We start from the raw sequence: 26100 nt of genomic DNA on the forward strand, positions 1-26100 counted from the left end.
TCAAGGGGCACGCCTGGTTGGCTGAGTTGGTTGAGCATCTGGCCCTTGATGTCGGCTCAGGTCGTGATCTCAGTCATGGGATGGAGCCCCATATCGGGCTCCGTGCTCAGTGCTGAGCCTGCTTGGGATTTTGTCTCTCGCCCCTCCCCCGTTTGTGCATGCTTTTTCTCTCTCTCTCAAAATAAAAGCAGGAAAAGGATTTCGGTCTAACCATTTCATGTCAGAGGCACAAACTGAATTGAAATAACTTTTATTCAATGCAAAATGTATTTTCTATTGGCAAAACTAGAGTTTTCTCTAATTTCCTGTCTATATTTTTATAAATAAAACGTATTACTTGGCTGAAATTTTAAAATTATTTTTTCTATTGGAAGTTAGAGCAATCTCATAAAATTTTTAAATAAATTGTCTTGAACATGTATTCAATTTTGATTTAAAATAAAGCTAAGATTTGTTATATACTGTAGCAAATATTTACATTTTATAAAACAAACTTTGCCTATGTTTAGTCAATATAATTTTAAAAATAGGATTATGGGTACAAATAATCTTCTGCAGTATATTGAGGAAAGATGAAACTATAGTCATAAATCCCCTTTTACAGTTATGGTAAGTTCATTTAAAACTGTATCTGTAGCAATGAATTGTGCAAAACAATATACATGTAACATTTACATTTTTAGGAACTGAAAAGGGCAGAGCTCTCTGTCATTTAAGTTGGAGGCGATCTCTCTTCAGTCAATAGGCTTGATCATCATCTGAACTGCTCTCAAAGAGTACGACCCGCCTCGGTATTCAGCCCAAAATATGCCATCTTGGTATTTGCTTCTGTAATGGCCACCTCTGTACCACACTCCGTTTAGGTTAGAATGCGCACAGGCGTTGTACCACCATCCTCCTTTGTGAAAGTGGGCGCAGTTTCCTTTGAGGAAGAAAATACAGTATCAAAGTAAAAGTTTCTCCAAGCGTGGTGCTCCATAAACCATGAAAAACTTACTCTACCTTTGGAATAATTTGAGTTTTTCTTACTGATTTCAGTTACCTTTGTCTTTAGAGTTTTGTTTCTTCATTCTTTTACTGTTGCTGAAGTATCAGCTACTTGGAAGATCACTTGAATTGTGTTTTTGACCTTGCCCTTTGCTTGCTTACCATTGCTTTTTTAAATTAAATTAAATTTTAATTTAATAATTAATTAACCTTAATTGTAATTAATTGTAATTTCTGTGTAGCAGGGTAAATAAAACACAAACAGCGTTTGTTTGTGTGAGAGAAAGAGGAATAAAATGGAGAATTGGGAAGGAAAGGTATGGAGTTGCTAAAGTAGTAAGTTGGGGAAAATTGAATTCTCAAAAAAGCACAAAATAATGTAAATTAGAATAGCACTACCAGTGGCCAAATGTGTTTCTGTAAATATGGGATATACTTTGGTTATATCTTCCTTTTTCCCTCTTCTGCCATTGTAAACTTAGAGACCTATATACTGCTTGCCAAGATACAGCTGAACAGAAAAACAGATTTTGCAGGGTGATGTCTCTTTATCAGGGCCACAAAACTGGGTTAAAAAGGCAGAAGTATATGAAAACTAATGTGAAGAGTTCTGTTTTCTGGATGGCCTAAATGATTCTTCCTAAACCAAATATTAACTTCTCTGAGTAAAGCTTTTTTGCTGTTGCAGTCCTACTGTTCCCCTTCACGTGAGTGCTAAGAAATGCCTTTACCAAGGCCATGTACCCAAATGGCTTGCTTCCTTTGCTCCCTTCAGGTCTTTATTCAGATGTTACCTTCTCAAAGTAACCTTACTTGACCACTCTGTATAAAATAGCACCCACCCCACCTCCTGCTGCTTACCACTCACTGTTCTCTCCATTTTATTTTTCTTAGAGTATTTGTCACCACCTGACAAATAATTTTGTCTCCTAGAGAATAAGCTCTAGAAGGGCAGGAACTTTGTTCACTGCTGTATCCTTAGCATCTGTTAACAGTGCCTGGCGTGTGGTAGGTGATTAGTTAGTAGTTGTTATGAATTTTAGGCATTAGAGAATTTTATTTCCAAAGGAATGAGTGTTTTTTTCCTCACCACCCTCCCACCCCCAAGTTAAAATGACAGAACCTTATTTTTCACAGAGTTCATTCACACTTTGGGATTGCCTTATAGAAGAGATAACCAACCTTTCAGCAGCTTATATTCCCTGTGACTGACTCCAAAATTACTTTTCTGGAAAGATTTTTAGTAGTGTATACTGTAATAGCAAGGTTCTGTGTAATACATAGAAGGTAGTGATTCTACAAAGAATACACTTCAGTTTTTTCTTACTCACCTGCATACATATCTTTATCTCTGTCCAGTGTGGTGAACTGTTTACCATTATGCCACATCATAGAGTCCCCTGCATTTCCCTGGTAAGTTCCCAGACGTAGTCTAAAGAATTCACTTTCAGGTTCCAGGCGAAAGCTGCTATATTCTGCATAGACTTTTTTATCACTCCAGTCTTCTAATTCAATCAACAACTTATAATTATCTTGATTGCTAAGCATATAGATATTTTCCAGTCCAAGCCAATATTCTCCATCAATGTTTCCAAACCCTTTCTGTTAATAAACAAACAGCATGAGTACAAACATAAGTGCAGGGATAGTAAACTTTTTTATAAGATAAGTTTCAAACATTTGGTAACATAAAAATATTTGCCATTTAAGCGGTAATGTGAATTTCCATTTTAATAGCTCACCTGACCTTTATAAACCCCACATGGTCATTTTGTTTTGTTTTTCTTTCTCTTAGTTTGTCCATATTTATTTATACATCTAGCTTCAAACCTTAGGTATAAGAAAAGGGCAAAACAGAATAAACGTTATTCCTAGCTACTAAAAACATTAACTAGTGAACTAGCCAGATTCTTGAAAAGGATTCCTGATCTCTCTCGTACAGAGAGCCAGATTTTTTTCTAAAGGTATATATGTAACTGTCCCCTGCCATAGTCAGACAAAAAGGATATCTGACATTTTTATGATCACTCAATAAAAATGATAGTAGAGCAAATTGTCTTCTTTAGCTCTATTATAATTAAATATCAGGATAAAACAGTCATCTTCAAAGTTCCACCTTGGAAAAATTGTAGATTATTATTATTATTTTTTTTTAATGTTTATTTATTTTTGAGACAGAGAGAGACAGAGCATGAACGGGGGAGGGTCAGAGAGAGGGAGACACAGAATCTGAAACAGGCTCCAGGCTCTGAGCTGTCAGCACAGAGCCCGACGCGGGGCTCGAACCCACGGACCGCGAGATCGTGACCTGAGCCGAAGTTGGCCGCTTAACCGACTGAGCCACCCAGGCGCCCCAATTGTAGATTATTTTTAAAAAATCCATGAACTGTCCTATTTCAGTAAGCATTCACCATTGCAGGTGTGCAGCACGGCGTAAGTTTCGGCAAACCTGATCTTAACACTAAGTGTATTTTCAAGGAGGTTGTGTTGGGGATTTTCTCCCTGGTTACTTGTTTGGAAATTTACACAACTTTTGACATGGATATGTTAATGTCTCATTTTTAGCTACCAGTAAAATGCCACCTAAAAGTGAGTAATCACATGTTACTTCACAGTTTTGAATGAAGTATTAACCATCTAGAAAATATAATCGCACTCATCTGCCATCCTTAAACTGAAGGGTGTATACTCTACACTCCTAGCATGATAAACATCAAAATTATTGAGAAATAATTTTGGTCCCGTATATCTGGGTGTACATTACTTCCCAACAGCGCCGTTGTCTGGTGTTAACCAATTTAAAACCTGGGGGGATGATTATCTGAGATAATTTAACCTAGAAAAAGAGTCATTTTTTTAAGTTCTATAGTTTATATTAGTGCTTACATACAACTGCTGATGGGTACAAATGTGATCGTAAACAAAAAAGCAGTTGTCTTCTTAGGAAATGGAATTAGTGGTGGTGTCTGGGTGGCTCAGTCGGTTAAGCATCCGACTCTTGATTTCAGCTCAGGTCATGATCTCACCGTCATGGGATCAAGCAAGCCCCACAGTGGACTACGCTCTGAGTGTGGAGCCTCCCTCTGTGCCTCCGCTATTTACATTCTCTCTCTCTCTCTCTCTCTCTCAAAATAAATAACATTTTTTTAAAAAGAAAAAAAAATGGAATTAGCAGTAGTCTTTGCTAAGAATTAAATACATGTATAAATGATCCAGACTGAAAGGAGACATTTTAAAGTATATCTCTAGTTTCCTTTTTACCTTTTAATTTTGACTTTAAAACTAGAGATGAGAATTCTTTTTTTTACAAAGGTAGATAGTAAAAAACATATGGATAGTTGTTTCTCAGCTGTGTATCTTATTTATTTCCTAGAATGACTACATTGTAAGAGTTGCTTTGCTCCACCTCTCTCCCAGGTCCAAATCACTGATTTACCTTATAATTTTCCCAGTTTCTGAAGAAGTTGACAGAGCCATCTGTTCTTTTCTGAATAACAGTCCAACCCCCTGGATCCAAACTGTTCTCACACCATAACTGTATTGGTCCATTGCTGTTTTCAGGTTTAATCATATAAATCCCACTGACTGAATGTCCAGCTTCTTTTGCATGCTGACAGTCTTTGAATGGTCCTATAATTAAAATATCATTGATTACCAGGAAACTTACTAGGAATAGAGCCTTATTAAAATAGTTTTAGTCTAGGGTCTTACCTTTATTCTTTCTTTACAATACAACTTTTTATCTATTGTATACACAATACCATAGAAGTTAAAGAAACTGAATAAAGGATTACCCCAGTCCCACTATCTGGAACATTAACTTGTTCCATTTTCCACTGTTCTTAGGAGTCTTTGTCCATATGCATACATTTTTATATTGTTGTAATTCTGACACACATAGAAAATTGAGTTCTGTCTTTTAACAAAAAGACAGTTTCCTTGGGACCACAGTCTTCATTCTAGCACTTATAGTAGCTGTAATACACAATTTTTAACATTAGTATATCATTGTTTATTACTCTGTCATTGGATACTGAAGTTCCATCTGATTTTTGCTATTGTAAAGTGCACAAAGTGTCTTCTTATTGGCTTCATTTTTTTCAAATATTTACTTTAAAAATGCTGTGGGATTGATCTGCTAGATCAAGAGGGTGTGAACACTTTTATGGCTCTTCATTGTACCCAGTTCACATTTTGCAAAATTTGATTTCAGTTGAACACACTAGTCCCTTAAGGTACTTCGTGAAAACCGCCTACCATGGTCAAATAAGTTTTATTATTGCTAAGTATTATATTACCCTTTTGGAAACTCACAGTGTACATGTACATATTAAAGACTAAGAAGCCCTGAAATAAATCAGAATTTCCCAAACTTACAGAATCTGTTAACTTTTTCCCTCATTCAGTAGTCCATATGAATGCATTTCAGGAATGTTGGCAAAATGCCTTTCTAAAGAATTGTTTCAATTTATATGACTAACAGTAATTTTCTTAGTCTACACAGTGACCCTGTGATCGTTTACAGATGTTCTATAGACGAAACAGTTAACAGTTAACTAGAGATGAAACTAAAGTCCTATATCTTAGAAGGTAATAAACCTTGGACTTAAACCCGTTTCTTTCTAACCCCAGGGCCCATGTTCTGAACTGCTGGCTACATTTGCTTCCGTGTTATTTCACAGGGAGAGAAACAGATTCTCTCCCTGTTTTTTAATCCACTAGTAAGTTCTTCGTATCTTTTAAAATGACAGAACATTTTTGTGAAATACTTTGTAGTGTCTGACTCTTGAACTTGTGATTTCCACATTTTTTTGGATCTAAAGAAAGATTGCTTCTAAGTTTTACTGAACATTTCTTTAGTTGAACCATTCTCCAGTGTTTTGATCCTTTGTTGTTTTTTTTTTATAAGGATGTAAAAATATTAAGTGATTCAGAAATAAGAATTACCCCACAGATCTTTTAGAACAACAATAAAAAAGTATAGAAATTCCAGTCATCACATTTTATATTTTACTAGAAATATTTACATTTTGACATGTGCACTTTTTAGAAATTAGGTGAAAATAGAGTTTAGTCGAGTAAAGCTCATGCACTATAATGAAAGTAGGGTTGTTGAAATTTTAAGAAATGTGTTATCTATACTGTACGGGTGTATAAAGGGACCCTTTTCGGCTAACTGGGGAAGGAGTCATCTCATTAAATAAATAGTTATATGATTGCATCATTAGAAGAGGTTTTTAGAGACTGAACTCTTTCCTCTAGATTGCTCCTTGAGGATGGAGACTATTTTTGTTTTTCTTCTGGCTTTACATTATCAGTGTTTTAACTATTAGTAGGCTATTGGTCATTTTTTTAAGTAAATAAATTAACTTGCCTTCACACTTTAAATACAAGGAAATTGAAAACCACACACAAAATCAATAGATGATATATTTCTCTAGCCCACATTTTTATGTTCTGTTGATATTTCTGTTTCAGACTTTTTGAAATTATGATACAATAACCATAAACACTATACATTACTAGTAAAAAAATTTGAGAACCTGGAAAGACTTAATGCTCCCTTTCTTGGGTTACATTTATTTTAGGTATTGGATTCTTTAATTCTTTTAAAAAATTGATTCTTTTTTTTATAGTTTTTATTTCTCTCCTGCAGTTTCTATTGCATTCATTATGAACATATCCTTTAAGCTGTAATAACTACTTTAAAAATTCTTGTCCCTTCTGTTCCTAGTTTGCTGAGAGTTTTTTTCATAATGGATTTTGGGTTTTGTCAGGAGCTTTTATTTATCTACTGAGATAATAGGGTTTTTCTTTTTTTTTGTTTGTTAGTAGGTGAATTCTGTGATTACTTTTTAATATTAAACCAACCACCTTATTGCTGGGATAGTCTTGACTTGGTCATATGTATTACTAGTTTTATGTATTGCTAGATTTCATTTGCTAAAATTGTGCTAAGAATTTCTGCTTTCGCGGGCACCTGGGTGGCTCAGTCAGTTGAATGTCCAACTCATGATTTAGGCTTAGGTCATGATCTCATGGTTTGTGAGATTAAGCCCTGTGTTGGGCTCTGTGTTGACAGCGTGGAGCCTGCTTGGGACTCTCCCTCTCTCTCTGCCTCTCTCTTTCTCTCAAAATAAGTAAATTAAAAAAAAAATAAAAAGGAATTTCTGCTTTTATATTCATGAGGATATTGATTAGTCTGTGAAAGCTCATAAATAGGTTCTTAAGGTAGGGAGGACTGTGAAAAAATAATGTTTTGAGCTTATTAGACTGGCCATAAATTTGATCACATTCCATTAAAATTCAGTGTGAATTGTTTTTATATTATCTACCTTATCATTTACTGAATTTAAGTTACAAAGTATTCAGAACTTTTAACACAGTGCTTTAGGGAGTAGTCATCATGAGTAACTTGTTAATTGCCTTCTTTTCTCCTTCATTGCAGACCTTGAAAAAAAAGCAGTTGCTCATGTAATAAATATGTATCTTATTTAATTAATAAATTTAATATGGCTAATCAAAGGTGAATGTACAGTCATCTCTATTGTAGAAAATAATGTATTCCTAAAACATTTCATGTTCTATAAAATCTTACACTAAAAATAACAGCACATATTAGCTGTTAACATACTTTGTATTCAGCTGTTGATACTTGTGACACAAAACATTAAAATAGCTTGGAAAAAATCCCAATGAACCAATATGACCTCTTTGTTTTACTGATATTATTCTCCTTATTTATCCATCACATATGAGCTACTAAACACTTCAGAAGCATGCATTGTAGTCAAGTCAGAGAAGGATAGAGAGGTTGTAATTCAGATAGGATGAAATCTATGGAATTTTATATGCAGGAGCAAAATTGAAGGAAAAGTGAAGTCTAATTTCCAGGTCCATTCTTAGATTATTTTGTGTAATGCATGATATTATATTCATTTGTTTACTCCTACAACTCCCCATGGGCCAAGACTATCTTTTAGTTGTGCATCCATAGTTCAAGCCCACATAGGCACTCAAATATTTGTTAAACTACATGATCCCTAGTAGCCACAGTGGTTTCCAGAATTTCCTCAGTTCTGCATTTTTTCCATATGTTTCTTTTCTGCATCTATGATAGGCTAGAAAGTTTAGGCTCAAGAGGTAGAGAAGCAACCACAGAGTGAAGTGGGAAGTGGGGGAAGTGGCAAGCAAAAAGGGAATTCCACTGCAACATGACAAATATTTGACGGAGTTATGCAGGACAGTTGGGAATACTGGCCAACAAATAGCTAACCCAGATTTGCAGGAAAGAGATCAAAGTCTACCTGTATCTAAGCTGAGTTTTGAAAATTGAGTAAGAGCTTGGGCTCGTAGTGTGGGGGTTAGGAGTCTGATCAAGGCTACCCATGAGTAACGTGAGCTGAGAACTGAAAACAGAAGAGAGCTTGAGGTTACAGAGGACTTAGAAGTTTTGTATGCCTGAAATGTAAATGGTCGAGGGTGATACTTAGAGCCCTTGAGGTAGACTGTCGAGTTGAAGTTGTCACTTCCACAATAGTCAAGGATATCTGAGGAACATTGCTCTTATCTTAAACTCTATTATAGTTAATGCACACATAAAATGGTCTTGTTGCAGTCCACATAAATATTCCCTCATTTCAGAAATTTGTTTATTCTATAAATGTCACCTTTGTATTGTTTATTTTATGAATGTCATCCTTGTAAATGTTTGCTCTGCACTCATTTGACTATAGTTTTGACAATTACATTTTATATTTAAGTATATATTCAAAAGTTTGACTTTCACTAGGTTACTTGAATTGCTCTAAAATATTTAGAAACATCAAGGCTTTGAATGTTGACAGAATATTTGTAAAATACCATTTGTTTCTTTTCTGCGACTTAAAAGGCCCTTGGATATTTAAACAAATTGGAGAGTTGTGGGTTTTCTAAATCCAGCTTTGATTTGATAAGACTTCATTTTATGCAATATTAAAATTACCTTTAACTTTAATTTTCAACCCACATTTTTGGTGATGGCCTTCATGTTTACAGTTCAGATGCCTGTTAGATTTAGTTGATCAAAAAGCTTAGGAAAATTTAGTTGAAATCCTTTTCTAGAACATGTGTCTAAAATTAGTAGTGTTTTAGCTACTTTTTTCTCCTTGGTAAAGATAGTTAATATTAGAATTTAGTATTTGTTTGTGTTTATTTTTTATAAATAAACCATTAACCTGTCTTAGCCCAGTATATATTGTTGGTCTTGGCAGAAATATTTTTTCATTATTACTTGTATATGTTATTTACTTTTCTCTAGAGTTTGATTATAAGACATTCTTCTATTAAGTGTTTTACTGCTTTCTCTTCCACAAAAGTCATTGCCTAATAGGAATTCTTAAATGACTAGAAGAAAAGTAATAGCTTTATTTTTGAGAGGTCAAATTTAACTTGAAGGTTTGCATATGATCAGAAGTAAGTTTACTAACATATGTTTCAGGAATTTGTTCAGAATGGTTCACAAAAGGTATAGACTGGAAGTACCTTTCTTTTAAAATAGGAATTTTATTAACCTTTTTCTTGCATTGAGTAATCTTGAAATAGTCTTCATCTTTCTTGACACAATTGGATTCTTCTCAAGGCAGGAAACTGGAGTTCTGTACATTGAATTTGAAGGACCAGTCTCTCTCTTCCTCAGTTTATTTGATGATTAAAGTTTGTATAGGGCTAACAAACTCCAGTTAATAGATCTGATTCATAGAAAGAAAAATATTGACCAGTCATGCCACATTATTTCCCAACACGTATTTTTCATTAAGAACCCATATTTTGAACAGAACAGTGGGTTAATTTTCTTTTTCATACTTTAAATATACCTTTACTGGGAACCATCTTTAATATACCCATTTTTTTTTTCTGTAAAGAAACTATTTAATTGCTTAAAAGGAAAAGCTTTCTTCCCTTTTTGAACTTGTTGAATTTCTCATTTATTTTCATTGTCCTAATCCTGCTCTTTGTGACAAAAGAAACAGGACAAAAAGGTAATCACTTTAGAGCTTCAAATAATTGGTCATCAAGTAAAATCTTTTGAGAGGTAAACTTTTTAATTGGGTTGTGAGCTAAGTATAAGACAAATACATTCTATAGCATTTCCAAATGGGAAGTTTGGGGCAAATACTTTCTAAAGCAATAATAGATTCTGTCTTCTAAAAATATTAATTACTATGTTTATTAACCTGTAAGTTTAAAATAAAAGTTAGTGGGGCACCGGGTGGCTCAGTTGATTAAGCATCTGACTCTTGATTTCGGCTCAGGTCATGATCTCACAGTTCCTGAGATCAAGCCCCATGTCAGGCTCTGCACTAATTAATAGTGCAAAGCCTGCTTGGAATTCCCTCTCCCTCTCTCTCTCTGCCCCTCCCCTGCTCACATGTGTGCTTTCTCTCTCCCTTTCTTTTTCTCTCTCCTCTCTCAAAATAAATAAAAAGCATTTTTTTTAAATCTTAAAAAAAAATAGGGGCTCCTGGGTGGTTCAGTTAGTTGAGCGTCCAACCTCAGCTCAGGTCATGATCTCGCACTGTGTGAGTTTGAGCCCCATGTCGGGCTCTGTGCTGACAGCTTAGAGCCTGGAGCCTGCTTCAGATTCTTTGTCTCCTCCCCTCTGCCCCTCCCCCGCTTGTGATTGGTCTCTCTCTGTCAAACATAAACAAATGTAAAAAGAAAAAAAAAATTTTTTTTGAATCTTAAAAAATAAAATGGAATTAAAAAATAAAATGCATTTAGCAATCTGAGCTTTTATTTTTGAAATTACTAAAGAATTATAAGTTGTTTCTCATAACTGGTAAAAAAGAATCCTATTCCAATAGCCCCTTTGTCTAAACAGGTTTCTTTAGTTTTTTTTTTTTCAAAGTGTTAATCTAAGTATTCCACTGAAAGCAATTGCATCTTTAAAATAACACCAATAAGAAGCATTATAAGTAATTAAAAGTTTTATCCACTAAAAAGCGTATTGTTAGTTTCTAATGACTGCTTTTTATGTTTAACTTTTTAAGCTTACCTTTTATGTTCCCATACATGGCAAAGCAAGGCACATGTAGGGGAGGGTGCAGATAAATGGGGTAATTAATGATGGTCAGACCATACATACACCAAGTGTTTTCATATGCATCACCTCACAAATTACCATAACAATCTTTCTTACAAAAGAGGCAACAAAAAAGCCTTGCCAGAATCCCAAGTTTCCTGATAGCTATGCTCTAATACTCTGTGAAGGAACTTTCTCAAATCCATTTGCTTACAAGGAATAAACTATTTTTATAAATACACCATTTGTAAAAGAGCAGTGTTTTCTTTTGTAAAAGACTAACCCAAAATGTCGTCCGTGAATAACATTAACGGTTAAGAATTTTATTGATAGCAGTTTGCCAGGTGTGCAGTTATATTCCCAAACATTTTGCTTTAACGGTAGAGGGAAGGTAATGTTTCTGGAGATAATTAATTTTAATCTAACAGAGTTATTGCATTATTTGCGTTGATTTCATAGTAAGTTTGTTCTTTGGAGGTACATTTTTCTTATAACCTAAAATATAAAATTGTCATTAAAACACCTTTTTAGAAGAATGGTGGTAAGATACACATAACGAAGTTTACCAACTCATCATTTTAAATGTACGGTTCATACCTTCTCTTTATTGTGCAGCCAGTCTCCAGAACTCTTTTCATCTGGCAGAACTGAAACCCTTTATCCATCAAACAGACTTTCCTATTCTTCCAGCCACCATTCTGCCTTCTGTCTCTGCACATTTGACTACTGTAGGCACCTCATATTAGTGCAGTCATACAGTATTTGACTTTTTGTGACTGGCTGAAACAAGTTTAATGCATATGCATTATACATTTAGAGACTTTAGAATTCTAGACTATGTACCTACATGTAGTGCACAGTTATTAAGAACATCTTGTTGCCAGAAGTATATGTAAGTACAGAAGAACCATCCATCTTTGCCCTTTTTGTCCAAGTACCGAAAAAGCTCAAACATATTTTCCAGTCTGATAAGAATACTGTGAACAAAGATTTTAGTACATTATATATAAAGAAAATAGCAAGTCTGTTTATTGTTGCTCAGAGTAATTTATATTTTATAGGAATCATAGAATATTAGAACTAGAAAGGGATGTTAAAATTGTCAGGTCCAACAAGCACTCTCATTGTACAAGTGAGAGAACAGGACAGTCAGGCAAAGTGACTTACCCAAGGTCAATAACAAAGATAACAGGTTTTCTTAACTCTGTGCGCTTTCCCTTATATGTTCATTAGTGTTCTAATGAACATTCTTACGGTGTAGCTAATTATTCCTTGGATATCAAAGACCAACATTTATAGAATGAAATAAGTAAAAAGTTAATGTTTACTTATAATAACAAATAGTGAATAGCAGAAAAAATTATGTGTGCCCTTAATTTTACATTAGGGATTAGTTTATTAAGGATATAAACACCATTGTTTTATTTAAGCAGAGGTCTTTTAAATGGGACTTTTGATATGCTAAATCCCTAACATGGGATTTAATTCTGAAATAAAAGATTTTTCTTACACTACAGCTCAGTGTATAATAAAATCTAGAAGTGATACAGCTCATTTTGTGTAAGCATTTTTTAATGTATCAGTGTATGAATATATGAATAATAATTTCTTCTAGAACTGATACCATCCAGTTAAGATTCAGCACTCACAGAAAATACTCCATGGTGTTCATCTCCGTACCTACATGGCTATACCTTCCATCGGTTAAAAAAAAATTCTACACACTTCAGTTATATTTATTTATATGTGATAATGTATAAACTATTATGCTGATAAATTGCGAACATTAAAAGCTTACCTAAAACATACACTTTTTAAAAGAATATCAAAAATAAATACGTATTTTTTTCTTTCTATACCCACTGGATCATTTTGTACACATCTTTGCTTTGGAAATCACAGGGTTTGGGGATATTAGTAATGATCGTCATTTACCTAACATAGTGGTGTTCTAGCCTGTTGTTACTGAGTGTTAAAACAATATAAACTGAATGAATCCTGATATCTATACTCTTAACACGCTGTTAGTTAATACAGCGTTAGTTAATACATTGTTAGTGCAATGTATCAAAAGTACTTTCATGAAGGTCTTTGGAATGAAAACTTTAAGAAGCTCTGTAAAAATGTAGTAACAAGTTAACCAACATTTATTTAGCATCTGCAAGTGAGAGACAAAATCCATCTACTAGGAAGGAGCTTATATTATAGTTAGAAGACATTTTTATTTAGATGTGTATATAAGTACTATATGTACCTGTAAAGATAACTGATAATTCAAGAGGGAGTATAAGGAATGTTGTATATACTTTATGTCACAGAGAAAAGAAACATTTGTGGAAAGAAGCAATCACTTTAAGCCTGAGGAAGTCAGCAAGGACTTTAAGGAGGAGTTGCTATTTTATTTTATTTTATTTTATTTTATTTTATTTTATTTTATTTTATTTTGGTCTGAGCCTTATAATTTGATAGGCAGAAAGCATGGAAAATATTTCAAAGACAATGAGTTGATTCATTTTATTGAAACAGATGGTTTTTATGAAGGAACTTAATAGAAGGAAAGCTAAAGAAGTAAGATTGTTTTGAGGAGGAAATTGTTCTTACCCAGGCTAAGCAAAATGCACATTTTCTGTGTGTCATATGGAACTGCTGAGCAGAAGTGTGATGTGATCAAAGTGGTAGTTTCAGAAGATCTGTTGGCAATATAGAATATATTTTGATGGAGAGAGAAAATGGAGTTAGGCTAATTGACAAGCTATTACACCATTTCTAGTAAGAGTTAACATTTTGACTGCCAGGCACTGTTCTAAGTACTCCTCAAATGTTAAATTCTATGAGGTAAGTACATTTATTATCCCCCATTTTACAGATGAGGAAACCGAGGCACAGAGCAGTTTCACCCCACCTTCACCCCCCACCCTGAGGTTACACAGCTGATAACCCAGAAGCCTATCCTCTAGCTGCTGCCATAGATAATTGGGGGCTAAGTTAGAGTTCTGGCTCTGAATAGAAATGAGGGACAAGTCCACGAACGATGGAAAAGCAGCAGGGCAGAACTGAGCTGACTGGGTATGTGGGGCAGGAGGCAAGTGTCAGAGATGGGCCAAACAAATTCAGAAATAGGGAGTGATGGAAATCAAAACAGAGAAATCAAAATCAAATGACCCACCAATCTTACTAATGGGAATTTATCCTAAGGATATAATCATAGAGAAAGAAAAAGAACAAAGTTATTTTTTAAAGCTGCAAGAATACTGATTACCATGTTTAACAGGAAGGACACATAAGAAAGACTTGAAGGCTATTACCAAAGTGTTGGTTAACTTTTGTTTATTTCTATTTGCTTTTTGTTTGTAATGTTTGTTTATTTTTTGGAGAGAGCACAAGCGGGGAAGGGGCAGAGAGAGCAGGGGACAGAGGATCCAAAGTAGGTTCTGTGCTGTCAGCAGAGAGCCCAATGAGGGACTTGAAATCTGAGCCAAAGTCGGACGCATAACTGACTGAGCCACCCAGGCACCCCTGTTTATTTCTATTGGCTATTTAGTGAAACTTTCTTAAAAGCTTGTTAGTATTTTCTAGATTTTCTTCAATAAATATGTATTACTTCTGTAATAAGTTACTTATTTTAAAAGGAAAATGCTAGCTTGGGGAAAAGATTATTTTAAGCTTTAGTCATTCATTCACTCATTCATTTATTCCTCAAATATCTATCATAGTGCTTAAAATATGCTGAGCACAATGTGCCAAGACTTGATCCTACCTAGATGTTCGATTTCTTACTGTTGAATACTGAGAGTTCTCTCTTTTTTTAATGTTTGTTTATTTTTTTAGAGAGACAGTGAGAGTGGGGGAGGGGCAGAGAGAGAGAGACAGACACACAGAATCTGAAGCAGGTTCCAGGCTCTGAGCTGTCAGCACAGAGCCAGACACGGGGCTCGAACTCATGAACCATGAGATCATGACCTGAGCCAAAGTCGGATGCTTAACCCACTGAGCCACCCAGGCGCTCTTTCTTTTTCTTTTTTTTTTTTTTTAAAGTAGGCTTCATACACTGCATGGAGCCCAACACAGGGCTCTAACTCACCCCCCTGAGATCGAGAGTCAGTGGCTTAACCAGCTGAGCCAGCCAGGCATCCCCCAGCTAGGTGTTTGAGACAGTAAAATGAAAAGACAGTTCACTTTCTTCCAGAAGCATTCAGTCTACCAGGAGACCAACATGCAAACAACTCTAGTGTAATGTGATAACAGAAAACATGTTCAAGGCAAAGTCAGCAGTTTGGGGAAAGAGCCATTTAGATGTTTGTTGGAATCTGGGAACGTGTAATATTTAAGGTATTCTTTTACTTAAGCCTTAAAATCTGCCAGGTCAAGAGAGAAACTGGGAGAAGGCATTTCAGGAGAGGAAGCAGCACCATGTGAGGTGATGGTAGAACATCCAGATGCAAAATACTGAGCATTGGTTAGATTTTGGAGGGAGAGCCCCAGGCAGGAGTCGTCTGAGCAGTGGTGGTACTTGGCGGCCTTGAAGGTGTGTGAAACCTGCAAAACAGAGTATCTTGAGGAAAACTTTTTTAAATATAGAGAAGGAAGGAGATGCAAATGAAGAATTTAGAGAAGTAGGAAGAGTCAGAATATTCTGAAGTGGAGCCCCAAGAAAGCACTGGGGTCCACTGCTGCAGAGACATACTTTATGACATACGCGTTCCAGTCTTTGTTCTCTGTGTTGTTTAAAATCACTCCATAGTCTACGTACATTTTTATGTACTGCCTTTTCAGTAAGTGAATGAACTATTTATTTAATCTTTTTACTTTGGGGCATTTGGACTTTTCTTTCCACTGTAAGGAAACAAATCAACTTCTAAAGAATTCAAGAGAATGCCTTATGGCAAAATGGTTGCAGGGGTAAAATAAATGTAAAATATTCAGAAAATTAACAGTGAGCTTACTAAACTGAAACAAAGATGAATTATTTATCTTTGTATTCTGGCCACTTAGATCGGTGACCAATACTGAAGGGAAAGAGGAAGGGAGGGAAGAGGAATGGAAGAAGGAACAAAATTAAGAAATAGAGGTAGGGATAGTGGGATCAATTTTAGGTTTTGTTTTGTTTTGTTTAACCATAGTGAAAATGTAATTATACGTATGTGGGTATAAGATACAAATTGTAGTTTGTTTAGCCCTGGAAAATAGAAGGGATACCTTTTCCTCTTAACACTGAGGGCAAGAAGGCATAGGTGTTATGTAGATGTTTCCAAAATAGGGAAAAAACAAGGAACCTAGGGCCTGAGTAGACTTCATCTCAGTGCAGGAGTAGATGACACATTTCTGAGAGCAGAGGTAAGGAGGAGGTGTAATTAGAGGCTTAAGGAGAGTGAAAGCAAATTTTTAAATGTTCCTTTTGGAGAGGAGGAAAATGGGGAGAGCAGCAAGAGGTAAACAGAAGGATTGCTGAGCAGCTAGATGATCTAGCTGGAGGCCGATGGGGGGTTGTAGAGGTTAGAAGTGGATTATGGACTCATTCCTGTCTTAATGCTGGTAACTTAGATTGTGAGAATTTGGATGGAAGACAATACTTTTCTCACAGAATACTCTGTTTTTAGAAACTCTTAGACTCAGACCTGAGAGATGTATTTAAGTTCAACTCTTGATTAATAGAAAACAAAAATGTTCGTGTATAATTACGTCACCAAAACTAAGAGTAAGACATTTATTGTGTGCATTGTTTTATAAACCGTAAAACATATTAACCTCATGCTTCCATTTTTAACAGTAAGAGGTAACTCACCTTCATTGATGAACGTTACTGGTGGTATCTTGAGAGGACTTTTGGTGGAAGAAGTCCCCAGATCGGGTGGTGGCATTAAATCCCTGGGATAACCTGGATCCCTCTGTATCTCATTACCCCCCAGCAGTCCAGGAGTATACGGATGACTGTTAGGAATATGTTGTGGCACCACCTGGACAAGAGGAGGAGACACATGGGGGTCTTGTCGGGAAAATATCTTCAAGCACTGTTCTTCCAGCAAAGTGATCATCACAGACTGGTTATTGACGAGATCAGTCAAGGAAGCATATTTCACCTCTAGTTCCCTGTACCTTGTTGCCATCTTCAACATTTCTGTAGTGACATTGAGGATTTTATTTTCCAACTGGGAAAGTTCAAGTGAATTATCCCTCTTACGGATAATCTCGTGTAATAGCTGCATATAGAGTTGAGTAACACGGGAGTTCATGTTCCGGCTTTCTTTTCTCAGCAGCTTTACCTCGTTTACAATGTTTCCATCTACATCCACCACCAGCTGCAGGACATCTATCTCCCGCTTCTGCCTGGAGAGCACATCCTTCAGGTTTTCAAGGTCCATCCTGGTGATCATGTCTTTAATAGTACTTGCATCTTGCCCTTTAGTATTGACACAAATTGGCCCTGTAATTTTTTGTTCAGGCACCAGGAATGTGTATGAACATTTCTTTGCTTCCTCTTTACCATCTGTGGCACGAGGGTATCTCCTCTGGGTTATTTTTTTTATTTTGAACTGTCCTCCTCTGCAATGTCCAATGCCCATTAGTAGGAAGAATAACACACTTAGGGTCCAAATAAAAGCCTTCATTTTGAAATGAGGTTGTATGAAGTCTTTGTAAAAAAACAAACCAGTGAAGGAAAAAAAAAGTAAAAAGAATGAATATTAACCTACTTTTAAAGTCAGTAACGAAAAAAAAAATGGAAAAAACCAAGTATCTATTGGTGTTATTAATTGGGCCAGAATTAATTTTATTAATTTGTTAAATCCAACACCACGATGCCTTTGCGTTTGTTTAGGTTTCAGAGAATAACTTTCCCAACTATCACCTCACTGTAATACTTTTTCTTCCCCAGCTCAGTGCACACATTTTGGTGAGTGCCCACTGTTTGCAATGGCATACTATTAGTGTTCTTGGGTGCTTTGAGACCCTAATAAGACACTTTTCTTACCCTTGAAAAGCTTACTCTACTGTCTTAAGACTCTGAAAATGATACACAATGTGTATAAGGCATTAATTAAAACATTCTTCCCTAACTAGTATTAAAGCTAATAGCAAGTGACTTTACTAGTCATTATTTTATATGTATATTCGGTTTTAGTTAAATTGGCCCTCTCTAATAAATATCTTTTTTATCTATCAAAGAAACATTTTGAGGCAAATCTCAAACCAGAAAGTTTTGGCATCATATTTTTAGTTTTCGTAGCATGTCCTTTTAGGATTCGAGACAAGTTGAAGAATGAGGGAATGTTTACAGTCATTATTGTAGGCGATTATGTTTTCTAAACCATAATCATATATATGTTCTAAGTTTACGTATGATTTAGCAGGTTCATTCTTCTAACAGGTTCTTCTGAACTGTATTTTAGTAAAATTTCAATAATTTTCTTTAACCATTACCAAGGAAAGAAACTCTATATTTGAATATGATTGTTAGAGTTGGAAAGTGCCTTAGAGACCATCTCATTCAAGAACCTCTTTGCACCTGGGACGCCTGGGTAGCTCAGTCGGTTGAGTGTCCGGCTTCGGCTCAGGGCATGGTCTCGCAGTCCGTGAGTTCAAGCCCCCCATCAGGCTCTGTGCTGGCAGCTCAGAGCCTGGAGCCTGCCTCTCTCTCTCTGCCCTTCCCCCGCTCACATGTGCTCTCCCTCTTTCTCTCAAAAATAAATAAACGTTAAAGAATAAAAAAGAACCTCTTTGCACCCATGTGCATGTTGAAGGCCCAGACCACACAAATAGATAGTAGTAGAACCCAGTCAAGAATTCAGGTTCCCCGGCTCCTCAGTCAGTGTTTATAGCAGTGGCACGTATTGCTGACATGTGTGCTTGAAATGTTTCAATTTTGCTGTGACAGAGAAATTCTTGTCCCTTATAATGCAATTTCTGTAGAAACACTAGAGGAAACATTAGAACTCACTCTATGAACCAAAGCTGCTTCTTTCTCACGAGTTCCCTCCCTAAGGAGTGGTAGCAGTAGAACGGGTAGGACGTGCCACTCTGTCGGGTGCGTCAGCAGGCTGAACGGCACATGGCCCACCTTCCCACTGTCACAAGCTCGATTCCTGCTTGCTGGTTTTGAAGGACACCAGTGGATACACTAAGAACTCTAGTGTACCACTTCCCACCCTACTTCTTGTGTTTTGATTTGAGAAGTCAGGTCCCAAGTTGTTTATGCCTACGATTAATAATAGTAATGCAGTAATAACAGTCATTCATACTTACGGGGCGCTTGGCATTATTTTAAGCCCCTTTACATGCATTAAGTCCATTACTTGTAACTACAATCCTCTGAGGTAGACTGTCACAGTCCTCATTCTCAGCGAAAGACTAGCATCTGGAAATTAAGTACCTTACCCAGAGTCACACAGCTTCTCAGAGATGGCACCAGAGTTTGAACGTAGACAGAGACTCCACAGAGTTCATTGCAACATATTCTATTCTATTTTCTATCCCCAATACCGTAACAGTCCTTCACATTTATGTAGTGCTTAATACATGTTAACAATATGTTTGCATTCACAACAACACTGTGAAATAAATGTATACCATTTTACACAGAGATAAAGTACCAGAGAAGCCAACATTGGCATTCAAATGCGATTCTGATCTTCTGCTCCTAACTTTGCTAGACCTGTGGTTTTTATCCTAGTCGTGGTGTAACTACAGAGGAGCCTTAACTTGGTGTCTCTCGTTTTGCAGTCTTTTCCTGGTGTGTATCTCTTTACATTGACCCATTGCTTATTTATGAAAAGGTATCTGGGAATCATTTTTGTTAGGCTCTGTTTCCATCATTTTTCTATCCCAAACTTTTCTGCTGTCATTCCTTTGCCTCTGTATGTATTGTATCAGTTGATATCTATCTAACTTTTAAGTATGAACCCTCCCCCAAAATAAAGGTTATTATTAAAATCAGTGAAATAAGGACTCTTTGACTTGCAGTTATGAAGATGACCACTACTTTTTAAAACCATGTCTCCTTTGGTGTTTTGAAGGTGGAGTGAGAATGAAAATAAGCAAAGGGTGGAGTGTGGAGTATTTTTCTGTTACCAACATAAGATAGGAGGAGTGAGCATAATAGTATTCCTTATTTATATCAGAGGCCTTCTCTTGCTAAGTGATCATCAAAAGCACACTTGGATGAATACTTTTAGTTTTTTGTTTTTATATTTTGCCTCAGACATGAGTAGAAAATTTAGACCTTAAACATCATCTGTCTATTTTATAAGAAAAGGACTGCTATTGTACTAGAGTTACTTATGCCAAAAACCAATAAAAGATTTCTTGCTATATTTGCAGATTCGTGGAATTTAGATGTGGTTTATTTTAAAAACTGAGGACAGTAAAGTAGAAGCCGTCAGCCTCCTGGTTCAAATGTATAGTATTTCTCCTGCATAGTTAACTTAGCTAGTCCTCAGCTTCACTCATTTCACTTTAATAATAGAATGGAAACTCTTAGATCATAAAATTATTTAAGTAATCTATGACATAAGCTACCAAAACAAGGGAAATTCAGAACCTATCATGAAACTTCCAAACAAGTAGAATTTCATAAACAGTATTCTGATTTGAACAGCTTGTGTTTCCTACCAGACACAGATTTGTATAGAACAACTAAGAACATATAATCCAAGACTGTTATTGTGACTTTACATCAGTGTTGTCATGAAAGAACAAAAACGTGAAAAGTTAAAATAGCAGTATGTTCTGCCTTAGCTCTTTGTGGGCTCCTGTACGATTAAGTCGTAAGATAAATCCTTGTGCACCATGAGAGAATCTGACCTAAGTAAGTATTTAAAGGAGGCAATTAAAGGTTTCTTTTAAGCAAATACAATTCCCTTACCCTTATTATAAAAGTAATGACTCAGTTGTCACATAAAGAAGAATAAGGAGCCACATTTCTTAAGTAAGTAGACTAGCTACGTCATGAGTAAAGAACTGGTTTTAAAAATACATTTACTACTACATTTTCTGAAAACTTCAGTATTTCCCCACCACGTTCAGTTTTAAAAGTGAAAGATCTATAAATCTGTGTTACCTCATAAAACCTTTCTGTATATGTTAAAATTTTCCTAGGTCCCAAGAGAATGTTATAAATTAGTTACAGTATACTTAAGTTTAAATCTGTGCCTTTGCTTGGTTGTTTTTAGGAAAAAAAGAAAAAAAGTCTTCCATGCCTTGGGTTAATTTTATTAGTACTGTTTCTCTTCATAGTTGCTACATTTGCCAGCTAGTAGAGAGAAGAAATAAAAATCAGGATTTACTTCCTTTCAGATGGTAAATGCATAGAGGCATTTAACTGGTTATCTCACGCACCGAAAATAGCATGAGGCAATGAACCTAAATTTATGAAGCACTGAAGATACCTTAGGTACTTGTAGATTGTGAATTATATTCTGGGAAAAGACTTGAGAACAATCTCATCCCCTGGAGACATCTAAGAAAGGGATAGTTATCTGTGTGTTTGGGGTTTCAGATTAAATGCTTGCCTAAGGACTCAGTAAGAAATGAGGTTGAATGAGGTCCTGCACTTTTCATAGCAAAAAAAAATAACAACAACAGAAAGAGAGATGAGAGTATTTCAGATGCAGTATTGCTTGGACATTTTATCAGTTTCTTGTAAAATATGTTTAACAGAGATCCTCCCAGGATTTAGAGTTTGAATCTTTAAGGAAAAGACATGTAAGTAAAGTTGAAGAAATCTTAGCTTTACAATTATTTGCTTGTTGAAGATTCTTACCATTTAATGCCTTTCGTTTTTTAAAAGAACAGAAAATCCCCAAATCATAAAAAACTTAAGTGTCTTTGATGCTAAAGCTAACTGTTGGTAACTAGTAATTTTATTTTTAACAGTTCTTTCTCATAATACAATTAAACAAAGCCCTCAGGTAGAATATTGAAAGAAACCTCATATGTATGGTTACCAAAATTCTGTCTGTCTAAAAGTATTATATATTTTTGGTCTTTTAATCATGTATTTAAGTAATTGGTTCTTCTGGGTTCTTATTTTCTACTGTTACTGCTGACTGCTTAATACTTCTGTCACATTTTATTTTTTTCCTTAATCCTAATCTATAAAGTTTTAGTTTTTTTGTGTGTGTCAATAACTTTGCTTTTTTAAGTAATTCTAGTTATAGCAGTTTTAATGTGTGTGACCCAAGTTAAATTCCTGTTACATGTAAACCTGGAAAGTTAGTTACAATTTTGAGTTTTTGCAAGAAATACCATAGACTTACCTTTAATCTTTACAAAATTTCTGCTTCATATTGGGTTATGCTATAACTGGGGAATTGTTCTAAAGCCTTTAAGTTAATTTTATATGTTCTTAGCTGTGTTTTGTAGCTCTACTTTAAGATCTCTAACAGTATGCATAAACTTACACACTATAACTGCAGGAAGAGAGACTCATGTTTACAGCTGTTTTCTTTTGTTTGTATCCCTTTGTTTTTACTCACTGTGTTATCAGCCTTATACATTTAATCTGTTACTTGTTAAAATTTCTTTCTAGTGTCACTAAAGCACTTGTTCTCTGAAACCAAGCACGTATCTACCGATGTGTAAGCATATACACCAAATGTTATTAAAGTGAACCTCATATAATGCATCGATCACCACAGAGTATGTACATAAGGACCAGTTTTTACATAAAGGTGCAAAAGAAAACCTTTTTCAGCTAAGATAAATTGTAGTGTATTTATAAATTATTTGTTTAATAAAAGATTTTGAAATTTCTACAAATATAAAATTTTGACATACAGAATTTTTAAATAAAAACAAGAAATATTAAAATACCTTTATGCATCTGTTGATAAAGCAGACCCAGAAACTTGCTGCTCTTATTCTCGCTTTTAAAAATCAGTGCAGAAGTTTGTTCATCTGTGACTTTAATGGCAATTGCATTTTTGTTTTGGACCGTTGAATCCAAGCTGTAATAACGAACTTCTTTTTCTTCTTACAACACTCATCAATTGAATTTGACAAGCCACCTATGTAATTTTAAGTAGTATAGTGGAAGTTCTGGTCTGTGGGCTGTCGTTAATCCGGCAGAGAAAGCATTGTGGCTTTGCTCTGTCTGCCACATGGAGAAATGCAGTAACCAGCTGCAGCTGACCCAGATTGTATATACAGTACCCTTGAATAGTGATTCCCTCTCTTTCTCAGTAAACTCAAGTTCAGCCCACATATTACGTCACCAAAAAATTGCTGGAGACTAGGGGGGGAATGTCTCCTCCTTAGGATTTCCTCTCTGTAGCCTTAAATAGGGGTGGGGGTAGTGGGATCAGCAGGAGGTTGAATAGCTCCGAACAAGGAGAGACTGTGTGCAGGTTGAAGGAAGGGCACCATCTGGAAACAAACTATCATAGTTCAGCGGGCAATTATAAAACAAACATTTTAGTCTGCTGGCCAGAGATCTTTTAACTCGAATACTGAAAAAATAGTACTCAGCTTCTCAGAAATAGTAGCAGGCTGATAAGTTTGTTTTTTGTTACAAAGAACGAGCATTAGACCTTGTCAGGAGGCAGCCACCTAAATAATGTAATGCTCTCTATAACCTAGCAGGATTTTTAAACATTTTACTAAGTTGTCATTTCAGAAGGTTTTAAACTTAGAAGAAACTTGATGTTGTTTTGATGTATCTCACTGTGTAATGTCACTTAAGATAAAACTGCTCATACACATAATTACTAAAAATAAGTGGAAATCTATATATAAAATTAAGAAATTGAATACTTTTAAAGATTCTGATTTTCTATAATGTCGTATCCTCCTATTCTAACAACATGACCCTTCTTGTCTGAATAAGGTTATTCTTAGTAGTTGATGTTTTGAGATTTAAAAGCAAACATAACCCTGGCCAGAGTGAGGGAAAAAAGAGAGTTCTGACTCCCCACAGGCTATGTGAATTTAGACAAGTCGAGAGAGAGAATTAGTAACTGTTCAGTACTCACTGTGCTATTATATTTCATTAAACCAAGAAATGTTAAGTAACTCAATAGCTAATGAAACAAAAATTTAGGCATCTTAACTGATTTGGCTTAGTACTTCACTATTAAGTAGTAGAACTGGGATTTGAATCTAATTCCAAAGCATTATGCCACACTGTCTCTCCTTGGATTCTGTAATTGCTGATTGCTGCTTCTAGATAAAATTTGGGGGGCTTCTAGTTTCCATATTACCATGTGCTTTTCCTTCCGTGTTGCCTTAGCTTGAGCTATTTTTTCTTTCCTGATAGATTCTACCATCATCTCTTTGTCGATCCACACTCTTTAAGTCAGCCTAGTTTCAAAATAAATAAAGTCAACCTAGTTTCTACCTCTTTCACAGAATTGTTTCTTTAAATTCCGTCATGTACCTATGTCTGTCGGGGGTTGCAAACTCAAGGGTCTACAAAGACATGCTCACAAGAATGAAGCAAGTCATGTAAGTAAATGAAGTAAACCAAAAGTCAGATAACAAAGGAAAATGAGGGCTAGGACAAACTGGCATCCTTAAGGTTAATACAGTGGGATCTGCACCCTTCCCAGCTGTACCTCATTGTTGCCACATCTCCCCATTTTTAGGAATAGATGGACTCCCAGCTTCTAACCTCTGGTTTATGTTACATAATACATTACTTGATCATTTAGCGATCCTGTTATATTCACTAATAGCTTAATCTGGGGAAAATATCAGACAGTAAATTTCTCTTGAGCCTTTTTACTTGAGTCGTTTTGAACTTTCTAACTTTAACATTAAGTAATATCACTAACCAAAGTAAGAAATGGGGTTGTCAGGTGTGGCCGGACAAATAATAATTAATTCGGCATGTTTAAATTGAAAATGAAAGTTAGGAGTTCAGTTCTAAAGAGAGACTTGGAAAGTCATCAGCAAAAGGTGATGGCTGAGGCTACAGAAGTAAAATAATCCAGAAAAGTACATGCAGAGTGAAAGATTAATGACAGAACCCTGGGGAACACCAGCTTCTAGAGAACCTTGAGGAAAAAGGAGAATGGACGGAGTGTGGGAAGGTAGGAAGGCTCAAGCCAGTAAAGCCAGTAAAGACCAAGGAACAAAGGGAATGATAAAAGTCCTGCTGCGACACTAATAAGCAGCAGGAGGAGACCAAGAGAGACATGTAAGGATTTCATAGTGAGCAGGTCTCTTATACCTTTTCTGAATAAGTTTCTTTTTTTTTATTTATTTATTTTTTTTAATGTTTATTTATTTTTGAGAGAGAGAGAGAGCGTGAGAGGTGGAGGGGCAGAGAGAAGGAGTCACAGAATCCGAAGCAGGCTCCAGGCTCTGAGCTGTCAGCACCACGCCTGATGCGGGGCTCAAACTCACGACTGTGAGATCATGACCTGAGCTGAAGTCGGACACTTAACCGACTGAGCCACGCAGGCGCCCCTGAATAAGTTTCAACAGCGAGATCTCGATTTCAGATTATATAACGGGTTGAAAAGCAGATAAAATTTAACTGCCAAATGGTTTAGTTTCCACAGTATATTAAGAACTTAGAAATCAATAAGAAAAAGACAACCCAGAGGGAAAAAATGGACAAAAATCATTTCATAGAAATGTAAATGCATAACCTCATAACTAATCAAAGAACTGAAAATTAAAACACAATGAGATATTATTTAGCACCCACAAGATTGGCAGAAATTAAGACTGGTAATATCAAGTGTTAGCACAAGTATGGATCAGTAGAAACATACTGTCAATGGAGTATGAATTGATACAGCTTTAAAAAACAATGTGGCATCGTCTTGTAAAGTTGAACACTAATATACCATATATATGTCATATTTATAGCATATGATAGATCTATGTATTCTAGAGAAATTCTTTGTGTACCAGCGGGGAGAAGTAACTGTACCGGAGGGGAGAAGTAACTGAAAAGTCTGTCAAATAAAATGAATAAGTAAATTATGATATAGTTATACAGTTACAAATTCTTCAATTTAAGGAATTACAGCTACATTTAACAACCTGAATAACTCTTGGAAACAAAATGGTGAGATACAGCCATCACAGAAGGCTATCTTTTTAAAATT

The 26100-nt window shown here is 35.6% G+C and overlaps 2 protein-coding genes across 4 annotated transcripts in view; one reads left to right on the forward strand and one right to left on the reverse strand.

Moving 5' to 3' along the window:
- Window positions 1-26100, forward strand: part of RALGPS2 (Ral GEF with PH domain and SH3 binding motif 2) — a 168782-nt gene that overhangs the window by 98399 nt on the left and 44283 nt on the right. The window lies entirely within an intron of this gene.
- ANGPTL1 (angiopoietin like 1) lies at window positions 474-23709 on the reverse strand. Its single transcript, XM_007096255.3, has 5 exons — window positions 22856-23709; window positions 16833-17678; window positions 4424-4617; window positions 2319-2589; window positions 474-922 (listed from the first exon to the last, which is right to left on the reverse strand). Exons 1-5 carry the CDS (start codon window positions 22863-22865, stop codon window positions 735-737), a joined length of 1509 nt encoding a protein of 502 aa, XP_007096317.1. The 5' UTR covers window positions 22866-23709; the 3' UTR covers window positions 474-734.

Source organism: Panthera tigris, chromosome F3 (genome assembly GCF_018350195.1).
Source record: "Panthera tigris isolate Pti1 chromosome F3, P.tigris_Pti1_mat1.1, whole genome shotgun sequence".
Taxonomy (NCBI): domain Eukaryota; kingdom Metazoa; phylum Chordata; class Mammalia; order Carnivora; family Felidae; genus Panthera; species Panthera tigris.